This window comes from Camelus ferus, chromosome 25 (genome assembly GCF_009834535.1).
Source record: "Camelus ferus isolate YT-003-E chromosome 25, BCGSAC_Cfer_1.0, whole genome shotgun sequence".
Lineage (NCBI taxonomy): Eukaryota > Metazoa > Chordata > Mammalia > Artiodactyla > Camelidae > Camelus > Camelus ferus.
Genome location: NC_045720.1, coordinates 1,270,556 through 1,295,134, shown reverse-complemented (window position 1 = coordinate 1,295,134; position 24,579 = coordinate 1,270,556). Strand labels below are relative to the sequence as shown.

The 24,579-nt window shown below is 58.1% G+C and overlaps 2 protein-coding genes across 14 annotated transcripts; both read left to right on the top strand.

The window, feature by feature from the left end:
* The first annotated feature begins 1,673 nt into the window (after window positions 1–1,673).
* On the top strand, window positions 1,674–23,316 carry GLI4 (GLI family zinc finger 4). 13 transcript variants are annotated; one of them, XM_032467996.1, is made up of 6 exons: window positions 1,674–1,948; window positions 7,772–7,871; window positions 11,189–11,327; window positions 17,674–17,832; window positions 21,245–21,361; window positions 22,242–23,316. In XM_032467996.1, the coding sequence occupies exons 3-6, from the start codon at window positions 11,228–11,230 to the stop codon at window positions 23,162–23,164; spliced, it is 1,299 nt and encodes a 432-aa protein (XP_032323887.1). In that variant the 5' UTR covers window positions 1,674–1,948; window positions 7,772–7,871; window positions 11,189–11,227; the 3' UTR covers window positions 23,165–23,316. The 13 variants fall into 13 exon arrangements, with proteins under 13 accessions (XP_032323887.1, XP_032323886.1, XP_032323885.1 ...); XM_032467995.1 differs by lacking the exon at window positions 1,674–1,948 and adding an exon at window positions 10,560–10,757; XM_032467994.1 differs by lacking the exons at window positions 1,674–1,948; window positions 7,772–7,871 and adding exons at window positions 8,858–8,970; window positions 10,560–10,757.
* ZFP41 (ZFP41 zinc finger protein) lies at window positions 4,140–5,438 on the top strand. The gene is given in 4 exon segments (XM_032468009.1): window positions 4,140–4,240; window positions 4,639–4,997; window positions 4,999–5,051; window positions 5,054–5,438. Coding segments are annotated over 3 exon segments (591 nt in total). The 5' UTR covers window positions 4,140–4,240; window positions 4,639–4,821; the 3' UTR covers window positions 5,416–5,438.
* Window positions 23,317–24,579: the final 1,263 nt, after the last annotated feature.

Below are 24,579 nucleotides of genomic sequence, written 5' to 3'. Positions count from 1 at the left end.
CAAATCCCCCCTTTCTCCTATGAAAGCAATTCCTCTTCCTTCTTTTCTGGGTTTACCCATGGCCCACCATAGTTTGCATTTCCTGAATTGCAAGTCATCTGGCTATTCCTGAATAAACTCGCTTTTGCTGGTAAAATACCTGACTATTATTATATTATTGAAGTTGACAGTAGCAGCAAAGAGGGAGCAGAGCTGAGTTTGGTCTAGACTATATTGAGATCGAGGTCCCTGAAGCTTGTGCGAGGGTGAAGTCCAGGAGACAGCGGGACACCAAGGGCTGGAATCTGCGATATGTGGGGGAAGGCAATATCCAGGCGGTATCACGGCCCCCGGAGTGGGTAAGATAACCATCCATATGCTCATTCATCACACAGCACATGATGAGGGTGCACCACATGCCAGGCAACTGGAAGGACACATCAGTGAACAGAAAAAGTGAGGTCACGTGCCCCCAAAGACTTGATCCTCTGGCGTGGGAGGGGAAGATAAACATAAAAAACAGTTAGTTAATTACATAGTATGATAGAAAGTGGAAATTGCTATGAAAAATGGTAGGGAAGGATGGGGGCTGGGGGGGTGGAGACGAGGCAGAATGCTGTGGTGTTATCCCCAATAGCACAGGCAGCACCCACGAGCTCCTATCAAAATGCGGCAGAGGTGCCAGGAGGTCGCTCTCATTGTTCGGTTACATAAAACTCCATCTGAGCAGCCTGGGGAGAAAGGCTCTCTGCCAGCCCTGAAGGAGCAAGCAGCCTGCTGCGAACTGCCCATGGAGAGGGCCATGTGGCAGGGAATGGTGGGCGGTTCCCTAAGTTAACACCTAAGGTCAGGCTGCCAACAGCACAGAAGAAATCTCACAGCCACCAGGAAACGAATCCTGCCAACAACCACGTAAGTGTGGAAGCAGTTTCGCCCCCAACTGAGAACAAGGACCTGCCGACAACATGACTGCAGCCTTGCTGGACTGAACAGAGGTCCAGCCAAGCGTCTCCTAGATTTCTGTCCCGCAAGAACCGTGATATAACAAATAGCTGTTGTTTTAAGCTGCTGTTTGCGGTAACCAGGAGACTAACACACACAGGGCGGTCAGCTGTCGGGCGGGGGGCCCACTAGGGGGTGAGCTCTCCGCAGGCAGGAGGTGGGCTTGCGCCAAGCAGACAGCTGCAGACAGGTATCCCAGGCAGAGGGAGCGGCAAGACAGCGCCTGCTGTTTCCAAAGAAGTCAAACAGGTGGCTGGAGGGAAGGGCATGAGTGAGGGAGGGGTCCGGAGGGAGTTAGTGGGCCTCGGATGAGCGGCGGGGGCGCGTGGGCGAGAGGCCATGTGGGACCTGAGCTGAGTGGGAGGAGATGGCTGGGGGGCGGAGTCCGCGGCGCAACGCCGAGCCTGGGCCCTCGCCTCCTAGAGCGGCACCGGAAAGGGCGGGCCTGGGGGCGGGCTCTCCCTGCGGGCACCGGAAGCCGGCGAGAAGAGGGAAAACCAGCTGAGGGGCGGAGCGGGGGTGGGGGCGCCTCGCCTCCTAGAGCGGCACCGGAAAGGGCGGGCCCGAGGGCGGGCCCGGGGGCGGGCTCTTCGGCGGGCGCGTACTCCCGGCTTCTTCACTGGGCAGTGCCGGGAGGGTCAGCTCTGTAAGGAGGAGGTGCGGAGGGGCCCAGCGAGGGGGCGTCCTTTCCAGCCCGGAGACCCTGCCCTCCAGGCAGGGACTGACTGGGTCCCTCTGGGGTCTCGTGGGGCCCCTGCCCAGGACAGCGGGCTCGGCTCCCGGGCGCCGCGGGGAGGAGGGCGAGGCGTGCGAGGACAGTTCTGTGCGGATCGAGGTGAAGGAGTCCCCGGGCCCTGCACGCGCGGCTGGCGAGGCTCTGTCGTTGGCGGGCGCTCTCAGGGCCCCTCTCTCGGCTTCGACACCACTGCGGGGACGCTGGCAGGCCCGGCGCCCGCAGTCCGCTTGGGTGCGTGTTTGCCCTCGGATCTCAAACCTATTAGTAATCCAGTCTCTCCCTGAGACCCAGGCTTCTGAGGGAAACAGATTTCCAGGGAGTCCTGCTGCCGGTGGGTACCCATGGCTTCATGTTACAGGAGGCCTGGCCCAGAGAGTGGCTACTGAAGCCACACAGCAGGTGCCAACACCCCGGCCTTTGGGCCAGGGCCCCGTCTGGAAAGGCGGGTTGAGTTTCTGTGTGGCTGTAGCAGTCACCAGGTCTACAGGCCTGAGTAAGGAAAGGCCCAAGACTATGACCTGCGGTCTACTCCGTTTTTAATAATTATTTTATTCCTTGGTGTGCATGGGACTTAGAGAAGTGAGAATGTCTAATCTCTGCCATTAAGCACCTCCCAGCTTGAGTTGGGCAGACAAGACGATTATATGGAATGTTGCCTGAGCACCAGCACGTGCAGGCTTCAGCCCAGTAACTAGGGATTCAAGGATGAAAAAGGCATGATCCTTGCCCTGAAGAACCCTCACCTCGTTGGGAGACTGCCACATCAGTGACAAGCCACACATAGAGTGACCGGAGACCTGGTAGGGGGAACAGTGCTTGGAGCACAGCCGGCAGGTGTCCACCTCAGTGGATTCAAGAACCACTCCCCTCCATCAAGTGGGTCAGCACAGAGCCAAGATGAGTACATCTCCCCTGGGGAGCCACAGGCTAGAGGGTTGATGACACTTTTTCCTTTTGGTTCTTGGTTTACTACTAAAACTAGACCCCAGCTCAAACTCCAGCCTGGCTGAGACTCTGATCCTCTGCCCTTGTTCTTCCTATGAGAGTGGCCACCTTATTTCTGCATGCTTCCCTCGGCCCCTATGGCCTTCCATCATCCTCAGTTCTGGCTCCCACCTGATGGTGAGAGCAGCCTCCTCCCAGAAGCTACCTCCAGTAGAGCCTTCAGAGAGTGATGCTGGCCTGAATCCAAATTGGGTGCATCTGAACACTTTCATTTAGAAGAAACCAGACTCTCAAACTCTTGTCAAGATGGGAAACCAGAACAGTCATTTTTTGTGTTGCCTCTCTGCATGGGAGAATGGACAAAAAGTACCCCCTTTGACCTAAAGAGAACTGGAAGGATTTAGACCTCAAAACACATGTCATTTGGAACATTATGGTGTAGAGCACCACATTTGGGGGTGAGACAGCCTGTCAGGATATGGACATCCTGGTGGACTCGGTAACCAACACAGGCCATGAGAAGTCTTCTCAAGGATAATTTGAGGACTCAGAACACAGTCTGAGAGGAAAGTGCTCTTTCTTCATCTGATGGAGCTTTCTTTTGCGAGCAATTAAAAAGCCTGAAGTTTGTCAAAGCTTCATCCTGGAATTCCACTAGTTAGCACTGACAGAAGAGGCAGATCAAGGAAGCTAAGAAGTAATTTTAAAAAAGAAGCAGATGAGGGTTCTTAATAGATGAGACATGAGCCATGCTGGCGATGCTCCTGCAAGCACAGCTGATGCCTGTTCGGGTTGGTGGTGACACTGGAATACATTTATGACCGGGATGTTGCACTGTGCACCAGAAACTGACACATTGTAGCTAATTCAATTAAGGAAAAAAAGTAACCAAAAAAAACTGGAATGCTTTCTCTGGGATTAGGGACAGAGAATATCACACTTTTTAGACAGTTGAGGCAAGATCCCAGTTGATGGTTACCTGGGGCTTTGGCCTTCAGTGGATGAATCAGCTTCAGTTAACTGCCACGCGGAAGACTAGAGCTGGGTAAGGGAACAGGGACTGGGGTCAGGGAGGCCTCTCGGAGAAGAACCCTGGGAGCAGAGTTCTGGATGTGTGGGGAGCCAGCACCAGGGACACCTGCTCCAGGGGCCTGTTTCTGGGAGCAGCCAGATGCTGAGACAGGAAGACTGGAAATGGGTGGTGAACCTGAAGATGGCTAGATTGGGGAGGAGGGTGCTGAGTGATGGGCCAGGGCCAGGAGGTGCAGGGGCAGCAGCGTGTGGGGCTTCTAAGTGTGGAAGAGCCACTGGGGACTTGGGCAGGGACATGGTAGGGCTGCTGCATGGAGGATGGCAGCGAAGGTGGGATAGTGGGTGCCCCGAGTTCCTCCAGCTCAGAGTCTGGGCTCCGGGTGATGGACGGTACCTTCCATGAGGGCCTGTAGCCTCAAAAGCCCATTGTCTGGTCCCAAATACAGGAAGTGGAGAACGAGCGAGTAAAGAACACGGAAAACTCCAGCTTAGGGATCACACAGCAGGCGCTGGTCCATGGAACGCGCCAGAGCCTACTGGACACAGGTGCGAAGACACTGCCCCCTGTCAGAGGAAGAAGAATTCTTTGGTTAACAGCAGAGTAAACGATGATGCCATTTCCTGAGACAAGGAAACCTGGGAAGAGTGGTGCAGCGGGGGTTCAGGGAAATCCAGTGCTCGAGTCCACTCTGAGGTTCATTCGATGTCCAGGTGGGGTACACGAGCAGGGAAGGGAAGGGGCGAGTTCCCGCACCTCCTTTCCCCTTCCTCTGCCCATCCATCCATCCGTCTTTCCCTCTGGCTCAGTGCTTAGAGAGCTCATGGCTGTGTTCTGCACGGACATTCTTTTTTTTTTTTCTTTCCTGAACACTTGTTTAATCTAACATTCATAGTCTTGTTCCTCTCCAGCCTCAGTATTGGTTACATTCTTCTGTCTGGTGCAGATTTTCTGTTTCAGGGCTGCAGTTGCAAGGTCGGAAAAATGAAGAGTTGTGTCTAAGGCAAGACCTTTCTGAAGAAGCAGAGTTACAAAGAAGTTCATAAGGCTGGAGCATTTTGCTGCCGGCCATCCTCCTTGGCCCTGGCTGCCTTCTAGTTGTCCTTCCTCTCTCCTGGGAACAAGAAGGATGGAAAGGCCCACAGGCAAAAAAGAGAAGACACAGACCCCACAGGAAGAAGCAGGCGTGCAGAAGGGCACTCCCAAAGAAGGGAGAATGTCTGGGAAAAAAAGGCCAAACCAGAGATCCACTTTGGCTAAAAAGCAAAGTAAAGAGCCCAGCCTGAGTCCTGATGATGAGGAACACGTTTGAGGCCTTCGATGCTTCGTTTAAAGATGACTTGGAGGGGGTTCCCCTGTCCCTCCCTTCCAGAGGAAGAAGCCCCACGAATGCAGCGAGTGTGGGCGCATCTTTAAGCACAAGACCGACCACATTCGCCACCAGAGAGTCCACACCGGAGAGAAGCCCTTCCAGTGCACTCAGTGTGGGAAGACGTTCAGACACAGCTCCGACGTGACCAAACACCAGAGAATTCACACAGGAGAAAAGCCCTTCAAGTTCGGTGAATGCGGCAAAGCCTTTAACTGCCGTTCAAATCTCCTAAAACATCAGAAGACCCACACTGGCGAGAAACCATACGAGTGTAAGGAGTGTGGGAAGACCTTTGCCTACAGCTCATGTCTCATTCGCCACCGGAAACGCCGTCCTTGGAGGAAGCACTGAGCATGGGGAAGCTGTCAGCCAGGCTGGAGGTCTGTGCCCGCGAGAACCTCCCTGGCTGGCCTGCCTGGGGTCCTCCCCCTTCCGGCGAGGGGGTCCCACTTTCTCCAGGAAAAGCCCTCAGCTAGGCAAGCGAGCTCCCAAGTGTGGCCAGAGACCCCTCTGCTCCAGAGAATCTCTGGGTCGAGACGCCACGATAACCAGGAAGCTCCTTGCAGCGGTGGGACCAGGGAGGCAAGCATGCAGACTGCTGCCAGAGGGCAGCTGCGTTCCTGAGTGCAGCCTGGCAGGGGAGGCCCGGACACCTGCGGCCGCCCAGCACCTCCAGCTGTGCCTCTGCCTGCAGTGTCCACTCTGGCTTCAGCTCTCCCACCTGCTCCTTTGAAGACTTTGGTCTGCAGACTTTGGCCCCCTGGGTCCTGAGTCCAACCCCACGCAGCCTGGCAGAAGGCCTGTGGCCCTGGGCCGGGGGGCAGTGCTTCCACGTGAGCACCAGGGCCCCGCTGTCCCCACCGGCCAGCTGTGGTGATGGTGCTGCCATTTGTCCTCTGGATTCTCTCCCCGGCTGGAACACCATTCCTTGAACTCAGCCCCCAACCCGGAACTGAACCCCCTTTGTGTCCTCCCAACCCCTGTCCAGATGAGCAGCCCCTCAGGACACTGAATGCTGTCACCACAGGAGAGTCCTGCCCTGGCCATGTGGGGGCCCACGGGACACTGACAGCGGCTTCCATCTGGCCTTCACCTGCCACACAGCCCTGCAGACACGAGACAGTGGCCCGTCTGTGGGGCCAGCTCTCCGTCTGGCTTAGTTCCGTGTCCCTACGCCTGGCCCCAGGTCTGCCCTGCCCACCCTCATGTCCACGTCTGGACGGGCCTCCTCACTCTCCTGGGCGCTGGTGCGGTTTGTCCTGGAACTTGAACACCATACAAGAGGGGTGAGGTGCCTGCCACCCAGGAGGTAACGTGGCTTTTTATTAGGAAGACGTTGATGCCTATGTTTTCTGCTGTTTGGACCCAGAGAACTGATAACGGCCCCAGTCTTTGGGGCTCCCGCCCCCCTCGAGTTAGGGTGGAGACAGACCCCCATCAGGCACTCACTCACCACGGGGGAGAGGGCTCCCGGGGGAGCGTTGCTCCAGGTTAACAGAGTGTTACCCTGGTTCTTTCTGAGAGCTGTTCCGTCACAGCAGCTACACCTGAGCCCACACCCCTGCTCCACGCTCAGCAGGCCCTCCTCCCACAGCAGCTCAGCCCAGCCCCACGTGTGGCGGGCGCAGCCTGCCACCTGCTTACACGGTCCCGGAAGTGGAGACGTGGTGAGGCAGAAGTGTTCAAAACCAGGCGCCAGGGGCTGGCTTGGGGGGAAGCCATGTGATCCTGGCTGGGAGAGGCTGTGGTGAAGGATGCTACCGGGACATTGGCAGACCTTGCATCTAGACTGTCCCGGGTTGGGGGTTGGCACATCAGTGTCAGCTCTGGGTCTAAGGACCTGCGGCCACCCCAGACAGTGTCCTTGTCACAGAAGATGCTTGCTAAGGAAGGTCTTCAGGGCCACAGGGTCGTGATGTCTGCAGTTTACTCTCAGATATTGAGCAAAGAAGCAATGTTGGCAGTACACATCCGGACACTGAGAGGGACAGTGCCAAGTGGCTAATTGTCCGTCATTCCTGAGTCCAGAACGAGACTTGGCAGACTTTCTGTAAAGGGCCAGATAGTAATTGTCCTTGGCTCTGCAGCCGTAAGGTCTGTGTCACGGCTCGGCTCCGCTGTGACTGGCAGCAGCTGTTGCAGTACGGACACAGACAAGCGCGGCTCTGTGCCAGTAAAGCTTTATCTCCAGAAGCAAGCGGGGGCCGGACTTGGCCTGCCCTAGATGAAGGGTTTGTGAGAGTGCCCCAGTCGTGTGAGTCTTAAAGTCCTTCAGAACTAGTGTTGGCAGGGGTAAGGTGGTACAGAAGCTGAAAGAAACCCTGGGGAGGGGTCGGGAGATGCTCCGAGCAGGGCGCACTGCTGTTTGTCTGGATGTGCTGGGGCAGAGGGGTGTGGACACATGGACGTCGGCCGTGGCACTCCCATGTCCTGGGGGTGTCTGTGTCTCCTCTGTTTGGTTTGGTTTTGATTTATTACGTTGTAATATACCACAATGTATATATTGTTATATATGAAATATTGCTGTACAATGTGTATCATAGATTACAGGGCATCACATGCACCACAGAAGAGCTGCCACTTTCTGTGTTGTTTTATTCCCTTTTTATCACTGATGGGAAGCATTATTTTTGCGGCTGCATAATGATCCACTGAATTATTATATTGTTATTGTAAATAACGTAGTAAATATCTCTTCCACTTTTAGGATGGGTCCCCAGAAGCGGAGTGACAGGCGGCAGTCATTCTGGCAAACACCTCCGTCCAGGCTATGCCACGTGAGGGCCCCAGCAGCGCGCAGACAGCAGGTGGGTTTCAGCCCTTGCCAGTTGTGAGAAGAAAAGACATTCTAGTCCGGTATCTTCGATTTCTAGAGAGGAAGCAGGTGGCAGAGAGCACAGTCTCGGAGCAGGGGTTACCAACTTGATCCCCGTGCCTTGGACGTGTGGGACCTCGGGCCTGTCCCTCACCTCCTTGTGCCGTGGTTTCCCCGGATGTGAAATGGGGGCACTGGCGGTGCTTAACCTGATGCGTGACTTGTGTGTGACGTCCTCAGTGCTGTGCTGGCCCCTGACTGTTCCGCCAGTGTCGGCTCTGGTCATGTGTTAGTGTCCTTACTGAGGGGACATTTGCCCACAGGCACGAGAGCTGGCCGTGCAGGCTGATAGTCCTCAGTGCCTGTCTGAGGAGAATTAAACCAACCTGGAAAACACTAACAGAAAAATACTTCCTTAGAAAAAGAGAGACATGAGAAAAATCACACAAACTAAAATCAGTTCACGGCCTTTTTTGCCTCCCTCCGTTTTGGTGCCGACAGAAGGGCTCATTTCCCATTTCTCCTGACTTAACCATAGTGACACCACGCCACCACCAAGTACCTGGAAGCCACATCTTTCCGATTAATCTATTTTGATGAGGGGGTTTTTTTGGTTATTGTTATGCAAATTAAACTCAAGTTCCAGGAAAGAGAAAACATAAGTAACCTGAGGCAAAGGGAAAAAAACATAGTGAAAGTTATAAAATACTTAAACCTCAATGATAGTGAAAATACATCCTGCAAGAACCTCCGGGCGCAGCTAGAGCCAAATGGAAACTTGTAGCCGTATGTGCTCGCCTTCTGATCAGCAGAGATGGGAATCAGCGAGCTAAGCATCCAGCTTTAAAAGTTAAAATAGACCAACAGGATGAATTTGAAGTAGAAGGGAGGAAATAAATTACAGAAATTAATACGACGAATGGGAATGGATACCGCTGAGAGAATTTAAAAAGTAAAGGTTGGTTCTTTGCCAGGACCGTGAACACTGACCTTCCTGACCTTCCGTGCATCCAGGACTAGAGAAGGAGCACAGCTGCTGCGGACTGAGCGGGGCAGGCAGGTACACCGGAGACAAACACCAGCCAACAGAGGTGAGCGCTCAGATGATGTGGGTTCTCGCGAGAAAGATGAGTTACTGAAGCTGCCTCGAGAATCCTCTAACCATCAGACAGCATCCGTGGTTCGCAGCCTTCCCAGGAGACTCAGAGACAGAAAAGAGGAAACACTGCCCACCTTGTTTTACGAGGCCAGTGCAGTGTGACGTCAAAACAACAGCTCAGGGAGGTGGGGGATGTCGCTCAGTGGTAGAGCACATGCTTGGCGTGCACAGGGTCCTGGGTTCCCAGTACCCAGTACCTCCTCTAAAAATAAATAAATAAACCTAATTACCTCCCTCCTAAAAAAATAAAATAATTTTTTTTAATTTAAAAGCAAAATAACAGCTTAGTGTCACATGCTCGTAGGGGCGGAAGTTCTAAACAAAATACTGGCAACCAAATCCAGAGACAGTTAGAAGATGGCAGAGCATGACAGACAAGGTTTATCCCAGGAAGGCACGTTCAGCTCCAGATGGATGTGATTCCTAACAGTGACACATCTGTGGAGGAGGAGGTGCCATGTTACCATCTCAGCAGCTGCAAAGAAGTATGCTAAAATTCACCATCCACTCATGATTCACACCTCTTGATAAATAAGGAACATAATAGAATTTGTAAGCGTGATACAGAATATCTACCAAAACCTATAGCAAATTATACTTTAAAGTTGAATGGTAAACAGCATTCCCTGTGGAAACAAGAGCAGCGCTGGAGTGTCCCCCATCGCTGGTTCTGCTCAGTGCTGGGAGTCTGGCCAGTGCAGTGACACGAGGAATAAAACACACAAGTAGGATCAGAATGGAAACCTTCATCGTCACCATTAGCAGAGGACACTGTTGTCTGTGTAGAAATCTGAAAATAATCACAAACTATTGACATTATGAAATTACTTAGCAAAGTTGTTATGTAGATCAACATACAGAAGTCACCGAGGTGTGTATCCAGAAGAATTGAAAGCCAGGACTCAAACAGATGCCTTTACAGGAATGTTCCCAGCAGCATAATTCTCAGTAGCCATTGGTGGAGATGGCTGAAGCGACCATCCACAGACGAACAGATAAACTGTGGCACCTCCACACAGTGAAATACTGTGCGGCCACAAAAAGAACTGAGTCCCAACACGCTGCAGCACGGATGAGCCTTGGAAACATGATACTTAGTGAAAGAAGCCAGACACAGAGGTCAGACACTATGAGTCCACCTGGACGAGGTTCCTAGAGCAGGCCCATGCATCGCAGGGCCTAGCAGTTACCTGGGTGGCAGAGGGCGGGTGGCAGAGAGGGCGTTGGCGCGTTGATGGGAATGGAGCGGCTGTTAGGGTGAAGGGTTTTGGGTGTAGGTGGTGGTGATGGAAACAGCATGTAAACATGTAATGCCACTGAATGACTCACCTACAGACAGTTAAAACAAATACTATGTATGTTTCACCACAAGGAAAAAAGTCAATTGAATTTAATAAACCATTAACAAATGCAGCCTTTAAAAGCTAGCATCTATTTTAGCAACAGAAACGGCCTTTTCCGGCAAGTTGAAGATGCGCTTACCCTATTAACCCAGAAACGTCACTTATGAATACACCTTAGGGGATCTTTGTACATGTGCCTGAAGAGATGCGGACAGTGATCGTCACAGCCCATGTGCACAGAGGCGACGCGGGGAAACACACAGGGACATCTGCGGGCCTTGGACGCAGCCCTGAGCAGAGACGGGGAGACACGCAGTATGATTTAATCACCGTCACGTGCGAGCCAAGCAAGTGGAACAGCGTGTATCCTTTGGGGGTGCGTTTGTCGTGCAGCCAGGGAGAGAAGACTAGTCCCCCACCCGGCCAGGCGTAGCGTCTGGTGGCCTCTGGGTGCTGAGCTGGGTGGAGGGTGGGCGGGGTTGGATGCACTACTGTTAATGTCATCACATCGCAGACACCCCGGGTTTACGTGGGCTTGATGTGTCTGCCAACTTTCTTAAGTATTTTTAAAAAGAAAAGCACTTTCCCCGCAGTCCTGTTGCCACTCAGGCCTGGGGTCCCCAGGCGGAGCCACACCCCCTCGCTGTCCCGGAGACCCCAGTGGCCATTCCCTCAGCAAGGACAGTGTCCACATATCCCCAAGCTCAGAGCACTTCCTTACTCACATGGTTGGCTTTTCCCAAGAAAGGAACCAGGTAACGATTGCACGTCTTTATTTATTCGAAAGGTGTTTCCCACCCTTTTCAGGCTGTGAGGGCAGATCAGCCCTAAAGCAGGGAGTTCCTGATGGCTACGCGTGGAGGGGAACCGCAGAACTGCCAGAGCGCCCACGTTCCTGAGCCCCAGGGAGGCACGGACCCAGGAGGAAGGAACGGGAAAGGCCATGGTGAGAAGGAAGGACACCTGGCAGTCCACGGCCTGGGCTGCAGGAACGGCGTGCGCGGTGCAGGGTGGGCTGAGGTGGAGGGAAGTGTTCGACCTGAGAGGCCCCAGGAAGCCTGAGATGAAAATGGGCAGGACCTGCAGGGAGCCTTCGGAGGGTTGCAGACCTTTTCAAAGGTTTAGAAGTTCACAGTGCAGACTTCTAGGAATGTCCTTCGTCCCACCTGACCCCGCCGGGCTGTCCTGACAGGGCAGCACTCAGCTCCTCTCCCTCAGCCCGGAGGGGGAGAGCGGGCTCCAGGCAGACTCCTGCCAGCAAAGTCAGACCCTTCTCCACGGGAGGCCGCCCGGGAGATGCCCTTCAGAACCGCCGCCCCTCAGGATGTCCCCTCCCTGCTGAGCATGGGTTCTTGTTGCAGGAAAACTGTTACAGCAGCGACCACAGAAATACCTCAGGGCACCTCATGTCCACATGTCAGGGCGAAGGCCACAGAGGACCATGGGTGGACTCAGGGATGCCTGTGGATGTCCAGGGGACATGACGTCTGTGGTCCTTCATGCTGGCTTCCTGTGAGCCGTGCCAGGCCCGTCCTGGGTGCCCGGAGGGAAGGTGGGAGCTGGGAGAGCCAGCAGTGTGGCTGGGGGCAGACGGGTCTGGCCAGCTTCAGCCTGGGTCACCCTCGCCGGGCCCACTGCATTCCTGAGGAGACTCTGGGCACCAGGGTGTCACCTGGGCTTTATTTCTAGTGGCCTTTCATGTCTGTCCCCAATTTGGGCACCAAGATGTGATTGTTCCTCCCCTCCGCAAGTGAGCTAGAGGCCAAAGTACACTACAGAGCAAGGCCGGGGTGGGCCAGGGAGGAAGGCCAGGGCTCCGGGTCACGGGGTTCACAGAGGTGCTGGTGGCGGGGCACTTGGACAGTTGCTCTGGAGCAGCACAGGGAGGTCACAGAGAGGTCGGGGTTCTCAGTGAGCCAGGATGGAGGGGTGAAGGGGTGTCTCTGAGGCCCAAGGAAGCAGTGTTGGGACCAGAGCAGGGTCAGGCTGGGGATCAGGTTGGGAGCAGTGCAGAGGTTGGGGCTGTGGCTCTGAGCAGCAGCCTATGCCTTGAAGGGCCACTGCGCCCAGCTCCGGAGTTCACCATTTGCTGGTTCTTCCCTCACCAACTCCAGCCACCTGTTCAGCAAACCACGGAGCCAGGGCCCCTCCCTTTGACCGGAGTCCCGGCGGGGTGCAGGCATGGCCACGGGCCCGGGCTGCTGCTGCCCACAGTTGCCTGCAAGCTCCACAGATGGGGAGGTTTCCAGACCCTGAGGACGGTGCACAGCTCGATCCGAAACTGGGCGGCCCCAGCGTCGGCACGCGCAGCACAGCCCACGAGCTCCCTGTGGCCCCAGGCGTGACCTGTGTCACTGCAGCCTTGCCCACTTGGCACCCTGGGCTTGTGTGCTTTTAGTGTCCCCGCTTCCTGGTGTTGCTACGCGCTTGTTTCCTGCAGAACTTGTGCACTCAGGATACCAGTCTCCTCTTCATGGTCCCCTGGCAACGCGAGGGGGCCGTGGGCTGTAGACACCCGCGTGCAGCTGGTGGTCTTGGGCCTGTGCTAGGGCAGACACTTTACGCAGTTTAGTGTTTCCTGCTGTTATTTTTATTGTCTGGAAACAACTTTCCAATGAGTCAGATTTGTTCAACTACTTTCTTATATCTTCATTTCCTGCAGTCCCTAGTAAGTGTGCTCTGCATTTGGGCCAGATGTCCTCAGCTGCTCTCTCCTAGCTTTCCCGGGCTCACGCGTAACGTGGCGTTCCCCCAGCCCAGGTGGGCTGCACTGGCCCCCATGTCTCCCCCCAGCCCCCCGGCACCTGTCAGCGTGCCCTTGTCCTGCTGCTGGCTGGCAATCTTGTTTTCTCCCACAATAAACATCTGTTCTGACCTGTTCACCACTCAGTTGCTCTCCCTGCAGTCAAGATTCCCCGGGAAGGCGCCACTGCCTCCCAGGGAGAGACCATTGGTGCCGTCTCCCGGCCCAGGGTCTGGCCCCAGTACTGCAGAGCCAGAGGCCCAACCGGTCACTGCCTCTGGATGTGTCCCTTGGGGGCCGCCTCCTATTAACCAAATGTGTAAGAGACCAACACACAAGTCAGAAAAGGAATTTGCTAACTCAGGGTGGGCATGAGCCCTTGCACAAAGTACCGTGTCCCTCCACAGATGCCACCTTTCTGACCCTGAAGACAGGATCCCCTGCCTCCAAAGCAGAGTAGGAGTGATGCCTGCAAAAGCAGAAATGGCACAAGGTGAAGGGGCAGTTACCTTGGGACACACCTTGCTCACAGAGGGTCACCGCGCTGGGGGCTCCGTGCTGAGTGCAGTTCTGGGAAGGAGCCTGGCGGGGGCTCTCGCTGCCTCTGTAACAGCTGCTGCAGAATGAACGCTGAGCCCTGTTTCCACTTTTCACCTGTGTTCACAAAGCTAAAATCCTCTTTAGATTTGTCGGAAAATGGGTACTAACATAGGTTGTTTGTAAACACAAAATGGCGTAAACTCTCCAAAAGCCGGGGACACCTGTCCCTGGGAGACTAGGTTAGGCGTGCGGGCTGCTTGGTGCCTGCAGCACACCGTGACCCTGCCCACTTCCTGAGCCCCTGGGGTCACCGCCCTCAGGTCCTGAGTCCTGATGGGCTCCCATCTGTCCCCCTCTCTGCGCACCTGCTCACGTGGCCTTCGTTCGAGCAGCTGTTCTCACAAGGGGGGATTCTGCCCTCAGAAGGGACGCTGGCATACCTGGGAACATTTTTGGTTGTCAGCTGAGGGCAGGTGCTACTGGCATCTGGTGGGTGGGGGCAGGGAAGTTGCTCAGCTTCCTATAAAGTGAGGGTGGGGACCCGCTAGACCGTGATGATAGGTAAAGGCTAAAGCGATTCAAGGGCAAGAGAGGGTACAAGCTGTTGGCAAGGTTTTAGAAGCTGGAAAACGAGAGGCAGCTTTCAGCAGAAGCCTGAGCACTTGGCAAGGTGCCCATTCGTTCTGAAGCCTGGCAGGGCCTGGGGACAGCGTCTAGGTCCCCCCAAAGGTGGGGCAGAGGCAGGCGGACAAGTGGTGATTGGCTAGAAGATTCCATAGGAGTGATTAGAACCCCTCAGGTCTCCCCACCTCATGGGAAACAGAAGGTGCCCCCAGCCCTCTGAAACTGAAGCAGCCGGACAGACTGAAGAGAACAGGTGAAGGTCCAGGCCACAGCTACCTGTCTCCTCCATGGGGAGGACATGGCCTCCATCCCAAGCCCCCTCCTCTACCCTGCCGTCTCCCCATCTCCAAAAGCAGCCATCAGCCACACTCCAGCCTAAATACTGAGTCCTCATGCCCCATGTCCCAGCCAGCAGCCAGTCCTGTCAGTTCTGTCCCCATATGGGGCCCTACTGAGCCTCCTCCATTCAGCCCATCTCTCCTGCCACCTCAAATTGACCTTAACTGCAAATTGAACTTAATGGATCCTAACTCCCCTGCTCAGGACCTTCAGTGGCTCCTGGTGCAAGCAGAGTGAAACCCAGGTTCTGAATTGGCTTCAAGCCACGGTCCAGCTCGTTTCACCCTCCCCTTGTCACCACGCACCAGCTTGCCTGGTCTTCCACATCAGAGATGACAGTCCATGATGCCTTGGGACCTTTGCACACACTCTTTCTGACTTGAATACTCTCACCTCCAGCCTTTGTGTGACTAGCCTGCCCTCCTCCCTCCCCTTCCTCCTGGATGTCACCTCCTTAGAGAGCCCTTTGAGGCAGGGGCCTGTCCTATTCCACACTGTCCCCCAGATCGTGGCCCAGAGCCTGGCCCGAGGTCAGGCAGAGGGGAGCAGGGGTGACTATAGAACCAGCGGGGCTGGTGGAGCAGGCGGTTCCACTACCACTGCAGCCTCTAGCCATTGGCGGGAATCTGCTGCCCCAGGTGCAGGCTCTTTTTCTCCAGCTCTCAGCGTGCTTCAGCCTCTTCCCCAGCTCTCTCCCTGGTCTCACCCCCACCAAGGACAGCGCCTTCCCACACCCTTGGTCCTTCACATGTCCTTGATCCTCCAGTTTCTCTGCTGCCTAGGACCCACCTTGGGGCCAGAGGTCGCTCGCTCCCTGATGAGATCCTCGGGAGTGGGGCCGCTGGCGGTGGTTCCTCCCTTGCTGTCTCCTTGCTGTCTGCCTGCCCGGGCTCAGGGGTAGCGCCTGTGGCCGTTTTTCCCTGCTGGATCGCCTCATGGAATCCTTCTCCAGCTGTTTGCTCTTCCCCACAAGAGGGGGTGACGCTTAAACCCTCCTTCCGGTTGTAAGAAGTGGGCTGAGAAAGAGGCTTTGGATGAAAATCAGGAAATTCAGGAAGAATTCCACAAAAAGATTTTGGCAAAATCTGTAACACACTCCTAAGCCCCTAGATTTTGGAACACATTTCAATGACAGGGCTGTTTAGGAGGCATTCGAGACACCCTCAAAAAAGGCAGAAAGAATCTGCTTTCAGCAAGTTCCCCAGCAAATGATGGCCCTTCGTAGAAACACTCCGAAAAAAGCAAGAGCCCTCCGAGGATGATTCGGGCGGAACTTTTAATATTACCGACGGGAGAATTCCAGGGGGTAGAAGACCTTTGCTGTGGTATACAATCCAGCCCTCGCTGCGCAAGGAGGGATCCTGCCACACGAGCGCTGCCCTGAAACCGCGTGGACAGGGGACCGCGAGCCCAGGGGACGAACCAGGGGTGGCCGGCCTCCACAGGCCCCGCCCGCCTCCCGGGGAGCCCCGCCTCGCGCGGCCACCGAGGCGGCAGTCCTCCGGGCGCCCAGAGCGTCCAGGAAGTGCGCGGGGCGGGGCGCGGGTGCATTTCCGGCCGGCGCGCGGGCGGCCACCTCCCGCTCGGAAGGTGAGTGGGATCCGGGCGGGGGCGCTGGCTACTGCCGGGGCGCCCGGCTCAGCACGCGCTCGCGTATCGCCCCGGCGGGCCGGGCCCCGCCCCCGCTGCGCCATCCCCGCAGCCGCCGCGACCCTGGCCCTCGCCGGGCCGAGGGGGCGCGGGCGGCGGGCCGCAGCGGGTGCCCTGGCCCCTGACGGTCGCGGGTGTCCGTTTGCGGGGCGCCTCCCCACGCGCCCGGAACCCCGGGACGCGAGCTGTCGTGATGCCCACTTTGCAGTTGGGAAGCTGAGGCCCAAGAGCTGCCCCTGGCCCGAGGGCCGCTGCTGGACTCAGCCGGGCAGCCTGCTCTCTGCTGCCAAGCGCCCCGAGATTGGGCCCTCTCCCACGGGGTGCAGGCTTCAAGCTGGGAAAGAGGGGGTGAGGAAGGTTTGCTCTTGGGCCCGTGGCGTTTGTGTCCCCTCTGCCTTCAACCTGTTGCAGCGGCGTGAGCATGGAGCCTGCACTCAAGAGTTTGCCCTGGCGTCCCTGTGTGACCGCCACCTCCCCTCAGACAGCCAGGGTAGGGGTGAACCTGCCCTTTCACAGATAAGTCTCCCGGAAACTAACCGAGTAACAAGTTCTGACATGGTGGGGGCGGTAAGGATCTGCACCTGGATGTCATGACTGCAGCCCCACCCCGTGTCCACCTACCTGGCTGCCAGTGACCCTTCCCGTCACTAGGAGGTGAGGTCGGACGAGGGCTGACCCCAGAGGCCTCAGCACTGTTGAGGAGCCCTGTTGGGGCTGCTTGCCTGCTTCAAGGAAGCAGGGACTGTCTGTGCTGTTGCTGGATGCACTTTACATTTTCCTTCCCCTGCCCCTTTTTTGCCCCAGATAAGGAATCCTACTTCATCACAGCGTGAAAGACAAATCCTTCTCACTTTGGACCCAGCTGTCTTGGCAAACCTGAGTAAAGAAAAGTGTCTTTGACCCCAAAAGAGGCTGAGGGCGCCGTGGGCGGGGCGGGCGTGTGGTGTGTCATGGCCGCAGCCTCTGAGGGCTCTGAGGAGGGTTTTCCTACCTGGAAATGTCCCATTAAGATTTATCCTAGAACGGTCACGCTCCAGCAGGCAGGGTTCAATGTTTTTGCCCTCCTCAGGGCCAGCGGCCCCCAGCTATGATATGGGGGGTTTTTCTGGAAGAACCAGCTTGCTTCTGTCTGTGGACAAGGCCGTGGGTTGGGAGGACACTCCAGACCTCTGCTGGGACGAGAGCTTCCATTCAGTTCCTGCAGGTGTGCTGGTGCTGTCCACGTGGTTATTAACATGCCAGGGATCCCAGTCACCTTTGAGCACTTTGTTCCTCTCACCCAGTGAAGGAGCCTCCAGCTCACCTGTGGCTGATTGACAGCTGACGTTGCCACGCTCATCCCCACCCCGCACATCCCTCTGACCCCCTCATCCTGCCATGGTTTTCATTTCCCCAGGTGTGCATATCTTCAGCAGGCCTTGGGGGAAGATGGCGGCCCTGGGGGACAGTCAGAAGCCCCTTCATGTCCTGTCCCCCATCGGTCTCGAGTCACCGGGGACACCTGGAGCCCACCACCACCACGAGGCCCAGCTTCACCTCCACAGTCATCAACATGGTACTTGTCCTGCCACCACGCTCCCTCTGTGTCACTGCACTGTCACCGTGGGCAGGAACTGAGGCAGCTCACTGGGTGCTAGGGCTCCTGCACCCCAGCGCTCAGCTCGGGACTCGGGCAGTGGTGGTTGAGGCTAGGGGTCAAGCAGTGTGAGCAGTGGCTCCCTGGGGAACAGTCCCCTAGATTGTGGTTCTTTGAGGGAATCAGAAAACAGCAGCCTCAGTGGCCAGGTCCTGTGTGACGGGAGCAAGTTATCTCAGTCTCCTCTCTGAGCTCTGCTCCCACACCAGGAAAAGAGTGTCCAGAGTTCTGGGCAAGCTGGTCTGGGTGGGGACCCCCAGGGACCTGCAGGGATGGAGCTGCCAGCCTTGCTCCCCCCCACCCCAACCCTGGCAGGATCTGGGGGTGTCGAAGTGGAAGTAGCCGACAGCTGGTTGGGGGATGACATCCAAGCTCTGTGGTGCATGGTGCCCCTCAACCCTGCTGGCACTCAGATGTCAGGGAGTCCCCAGGCTTCCTGCCATGGCCCACGTTCCACAAGAGGCCTGGCCTCACCCCTCTCACAGTCACTCTAGTCTCACACCACAGTAAGCTGGTGATAGCTAGGGTGAGGGCCCAGATGTGTCCCAGCCCTTCAGGGCAGGTCCCCACAGCCTGCACCACTGCCCTGAAGAGCCGGCACTGGGCCAGGAGCAGGGCCCACTCTGCCCAGTGTTCTCGCTCTTGGTTTGCCGTGGCTTTGCAGTGAGTGATGTGATGGCATCTGAGATCTGTTGAACAGCAGCTCTTCTGGGTGCCAGCTCTGTGCCACGGGCTCTGTGTGGATGGTCTTGAAACCCAGGGACAGTCCTCCCAGGTGGGCAAGGACAGATGAGGACAGTGAGGCCCAAAGAGGTCAAGGGGGTGGCGCAAGGTCACACACACCTGGATATACTGGGTCAGCCTGGGACTGGGCTGGGATTTCCTAGCGTGCCCTGTGCTGCGCCTGACTCCAGGAACCCTCCCACCCCCCTGCGTGGCCTTGTGGGCCGGCTGCGGCGTGTGGGTGGGCGTGGGTGGGGTGGAGCTGGGTGCCACTGCGAGGAGCCCCGACACCCTCCCCATGTACAATGTGTGGGCCTATGCTGAGTCAGCTGCTTCTCTCTCCACGGTAGTGTCAGGACTGACCCAAGGCTCCCAGCACCATGCCCTTCTGGGCCCTGCTGCCCGCCCCTTAAGCAGTCAGAGTTTGGGGGCCTACACTTTGCCTCCAGTTTCTCAAGTCACCGTCACACCAGCCTGGAAGTAGGAACTCCTGTCTCCATGTTTCCGATGGGGCCCAGGAAGCCCAGATATGAGCCAGTGGAGACTAGCAGGATTCAGACCACGTCAGTCTGACTCAGGCCCACACTGGGCCCAGCAAGCTGTGGCTCCTTCTCTTGGGGAGGCGAACCAGTAGGACGGAGGACTAGGGAGGGGCTGTTCTGCAGGATAAGAAGGCTGGTCCCCGGCATGCAAGCCCCCAACCCATGCAGAGGCTGCTGCCCCTGACCCGGTCTCCACTGACCACAGGCAGCAGGGGCCCAGAAGGCTGGTCTTTGGTCCTCTGAACCATATGTCCAGTTACCTGGGGGTTGCCCAGTGGGAGGGAATGTTGGCTATGGCCAGCAGCTTCAGCCCTCCCTGTGCTGTGCCAGAAACGAGAGGGCCCTGCTGGGAAGGGAAGCAGCCAGGGCTGACCCTAAGAGTGACATGGGGCCACTGGGCAGGCTTTGGAGAGGGCACCAGTGTAGAGGAGGAGGAGGGATGGAGTCAGGCAGGCCAGAGTGGGAGTCGGGGCTTCACGCCTCCCCATGAACACAGGCCTGGCCAACGTCTGTCCAAGCTGTTATCCAGGGCAGAGACCACCCCTCTCTTCCTCTGCTGCTGGTTTCTGCATTGTACTGGGGTCCACAGAGGCCTTTGCAGAAAAGACCCCAGGTTTCAAGTACCTGCCCAGGGCCCTCCAGCCAGGCAGGCCAGGATTTCTGGAACCCCAACCTCTCGACTTCCACCCCAGAGTCAGTGAGATGGGCCAGAAAGAGAGTTCGGGGACATTTACCCCAAGAAGCCCGGGGTCCCTCAGGCCTATCCGAGATCTGGATCCCAGTGATCTCCCACATCCACCCCACACACGTGGTCATTTCGAGAACCAGTTTCTAAACCCCTGTGGCTAAGCACAGTGCTGGATGCCAGGACTAGAAGGGTGTTGGGGAGCAGAGGGAATCCTTAGAAGGGGAGCCCTTTGTTGGCTGGAGGGGTGGAGGGAACAGCATGGGCAGAGGGGACTTGGCCTCGGCCCTGGGGTCGGGGCGGCACTGGGCATGAAGCTGGGGTTGTGCAGCGAAGAGCTGGAGGCCACCCCCTCCCTCAGCCTCCGGAGCAGGGAGGTCAGGCAGGTGGGGGTATGTGGAGGGCGCAGCCCCTCTTCTGGCACCTTTCAGAGATGCAGATGAGTGGAGTAGCCTGGCACAACTCCTTAGGGCCTGGTACCCAGCACTGCACCCACCAGAGCCAATGCTTCCAGAGTGCTGGAAAGTTTGGTCTGGAGTCCTGCAGCAGAAGGGGCAGTCTGTGGGCAAGAGCAAACGATGGAGGAGGGCTGGACCCTGGGGGCACACAGCCTGGAGGTGGGGAGGAGCCGCTGGCTGGGGGGCAGCCTTTCCAGGTGGATGCCTGCCCTGAGACCTGAACGCTACCTGTCCCCTGGCCGTCCCCTACCCCGGCTTGCCCCGGCTTACTCCTCCCCATGGCCAGGCCCAGCGACGCACTTTCTGTGCCCTTTTACAAACAAGGCAAACCGCTTCCAGCCAATACAGTGCCCACTGCCCACCCTGGAATGCCAGCCTCGGCAGCATGGCATCCACTTGAGCCCTGGGCCTGGGGACCTTGGCCACGGTGGAGCAAGCCTGTCACTGTAGCTAGTGAGGGCGGCCTTCCGAGTCCAGGCCAAGCTGCCCCTCCTCGTAGCCGCCCTGGAGGCGCCCAGCATCTGGAGGCGCAGCGCTGCGCTCTGTGAGAGGGCGTTTCAGGGCGGGGCCGCACAGGCAGGCAGAGTCACGGCCTCGGGCCGCCGGTGGCTGAGTGAGGGGGTGAGGGCCGCAGGCCAGAGAGGCCGGTTCTTCCAGGCCTGCCCACACTGAGGGGCTGGGAGGGCACTTGAACAGCCCACAGGTGGCTATTCTAGGACACACCCCCCCTCCGCTGCAGTGCAGCCAGGCAGTGTTTCAGGGGTCCTCACACTCAGGGAGACAGTGTCATGGTTCCCCATCTGCGGAACGCTGCACCCCTTCCTGGCTCTCTGCCTCCAAAAGGCAAGGAAGTGTGTTGTGTGTTGGGGGTACAACTGATTCTAGAGGAGGGGGAGATGAGCCCAGCCGCCCTGTGCCTCCAGGCTTCCCCAGCTGCAGCCTTGAGGTGCTTTCCCAGCCACCCCAGGAGGAGGAGCTGTCGGTCCTGGATCTCCAGAACGTGGAGGAGGTCCAGACTGGCAGAGACACCTGCTGGCCGGGTGAGTGGACAGAACCTGCCCTGCGGCCCTGCCCAGGAAGGCATGCATCCGTGGCTACCGCCCACCAGGCTCTGCACAGTGCCCTCCACTTTGGGCACCACCGCCGCCGGGCCCCAAGGCCCTACTTGTGCTTGACCCAGAGTTCACTTCTCTGCCCCACAGCCCTCCCCCTATTCAGCCCCAGTCTCATTGCTGACACACTCCGAGGCTGTGAATGCAGTCCAGGCCCCCACAGCTGCCTGCCTGTCTGGAGTGTCCAACTTGGCACCATTGCGACCCCAGGCTAGCAGCTGGGGAGTCATCTTGGCCCCGCTGTGTGGTGCCCTTAGCGTCCACTTGTCCTCTAAATCAAACTGTGGTCCCCTTCTCACTGAGGCCCGGCTGGGGCTTCACTAATCCAGGCCCACTCATTGTGTCCCTCCCCACCCACCCCTGCCTCTCTCCCCCAGAGAGGCCCTTGGGATCTCCCCTCAGGGTCTCCACCCACCTGGGAGATCCTGGAGGTGTCTGCAGTCCAGTCCCTGGGAAGTAGACACTCCCAGGTGGGCAGGGAAGGTGGGCTGGTCCCTGGAGGAGTCTACAGTGGCATGGGCCAGCAGAGCTGCAGGAGAGGCGTCTCCTTGGCTTTGAGGGGCGAATGGAGTGGGAGCACCCTGGGAACTGGAGCCTCCCTCCCGTGGGGTTCTGGACAGCATCCTTGGGAACAGGGGGCCTCGCTGCTCGGCTCTGAGTCTGAATCTCCTTCAGGCCTCCCCCCACTCTGGTCCCCGGCACAGTGGTGCTCCCTGCTGGTCACCTAGAATGGGACAGCGGGGTCCCTGTGGAGGGACGGTCTGGTGGGTGGCCAGGTGCTATCTGCCTCTTCCGTTTCCCATTTCAGATTCCGAGTCAGAGCCCGCGCAGGCTCTGTCGTCCCCCCACCCACACGGTCCTGAAGACAAGGTGGACCAGGACGGGGGGGTGCTGAGGACCCTTCTGCAGAGCCTTCCCCATAGACCCAAGTGTGGGGACAGCTTTGGGCCAGAGTCCAGCTTGGAGCAGCCAACAGGCCAGCCGCCTGGGGCCGGGCCCTGCACCCAGAAGAGAGGCACCTGGCGCCGGCCGCAGGGAGCCTCCGGGACGGATGGCGTCCTAGACCGGGCTGCTGAGCTGAGGGACAGCTTCGGTCTGGGTGTGGGCCCCGGGGCCCGGCCGGCCGGCCCACAGGGCGGGAAGCCGCACAGGTGTGAGGCCTGCGGCAAGAGCTTCAAGTACAACTCGCTGCTGCTGAAGCACCAGCGCATCCACACCGGTGAGAAGCCCTATGCCTGCCACGAGTGCGGCAAGCGCTTCCGTGGCTGGTCGGGCTTCATCCAGCACCACCGCATCCACACAGGCGAGAAGCCCTATGAGTGCGGCCAGTGCGGCCGCGCCTTCAGCCACAGCTCACACTTCACGCAGCACCTGCGCATCCACAACGGTGAGAAGCCGTACGAGTGCGGCGAGTGCGGCCAGGCCTTCAGCCAGAGCTCCAACCTGGTGCGGCACCAGCGGCTGCACACGGGCGAGAAGCCGTACGCCTGCAGCCAGTGCGGCAAGGCCTTCATCTGGAGCTCCGTGCTCATCGAGCACCAGCGCATCCACACGGGCGAGAAGCCCTACGAGTGCCCCGACTGCGGCAAGGCCTTCCGCGGCCGCTCCCACTTCTTCCGGCACCTGCGGACCCACACGGGCGAAAAGCCCTTTGCCTGTGGCGCCTGCGGCAAGGCCTTCAGCCAGAGTTCCCAGCTCATCCAGCACCAGAGGGTCCACTACCGGGAGTAGCGGGCGCAGGGGCCGTGGCTGGGCCACAGAGGGACGTGGGGCAGCGGCCTTGGATGGCGGGGAGGGCTCCTGCCTTCTCATCCTTACTGGCTGGCACAACCAGCACCACGTGCCATGTCCCGAATAAATTCTTTTTACTCGATGGAAACAGGTGGAAGGCCACAGGGTCGCTTCTCATCCCTGAGGGCTTGTCTCAGTAGAGGAGTGACAGGCCTAAGGGAGAGCCCACCGAGCTCACTGGGGACCGAGGCTTGGAGGCGTCAGGACTTACCCGGAGCCTAGCCAGGGATGGTCGGGCACCCCAAGATGGGTGTTTCCAGATGCAGAGACCCAGAGCGGGTCAGGCAAAGACAGGGCTGGCCCAGACCACCGGCTCTCACCTTGGGCTGCGATCTCTGATAATTCCGTTCCCTCCCATGTCTGGGAAGATGCGTGTAGTGTGTTCTCCGTGCAGCAAGCCCTCAAACCTGCTCTGTGCCTTCTCGCCCTGCCTCTTCACTTACTGTGGCTGCCTGAGGCCCACGAGCTTCAGGGGAGGGCGCCCCTGCCCAGCCTTAACAGCTGCCTGGGGAAGCTGGAGGCCCAGGAGGTTCCCCTCTTGACAGGTGTAGGCAGCTGCAGCTGGGTGGGGCTTTGGCCGTCTTCAGATCTGCCCTGACTGCCCTGTAGCTCTCAGACCTCCAGCCCCTGTGGTAAAGGGAAGAGCTCAGCAGGGTGAGGTGCCTTCTCCCTGCCCCCCTGCTCCCCCCTGGACAGTTTTGAGACTCCCCCGGCTGAGGAGTTACTGGCACCTCGGGAGGCTGCAACTCTGAGTCCCGCATCCCCATTCTTCCTGTCCCCGTGATTCCGACCAGCGGGCCCTGCGGTTGGGCTGCTCGCCTCCCCGGGCTACACTCCCACGGCCCTGAGGCCACCGAGTGCTTTGGACTTCCCCACCAGGGTCAAGGCACCTTAAATTTTTGCTGGTGCACTATGACGCCCTAGAAGACGAGGGAAGCCCGCCTTCTCCCGACTCCCCTCTGTCCCTAATACTGCACGGGTAAAGTGAGGCTTCGGCCTTGGGGCAGCCAGGCCCCAAGCGGAGCGGGCAGGGAGCGGCAGGGGCAGCCTGTGCTCCAGAAAGGTCGTCCCGCAGCCTCAGCGCCGAGGCTGGACTCGGATGCCTGCACCACGGCACCAAGAGCAGAGCCCGGCAGTCCTCCACGCCATCTTGGGCCATCCAGAAGGTGGCGCACCTGAGCCAGAGCGCGGCGGCCGGGCTGGACCAAGCTGGAGGTGGGGCGGGAGCTCCCGGCGCGTAGAGCTGGCCGCCCCAAGCCTCAACGCCTAGGCGCCGGGCTGTCCTCCCTTTGCAGGCAATGCCGCGGACATGGCCTGGACGGCATGTGTGTTTGCGGGCTTGGGACGGATTCTTG

Coding starts and splice junctions, on each gene's coding strand:
- GLI4 (XM_032467988.1), top strand. CDS start 16,699: ATGGAGCCTGCACTCAAGAGTTTGCCCTGGCGTCCCTGTGTGACCGCC. Junction 17,158..17,346: donor AGCTGTCTTGGCAAACCTGA/GTAAAGAAAAGT, acceptor TGCCCTCCTCAG/GGCCAGCGGCCCCCAGCTAT. Junction 21,402..22,241: donor CTGCGGCCCTGCCCAGGAAG/GCATGCATCCGT, acceptor TTCCCATTTCAG/ATTCCGAGTCAGAGCCCGCG.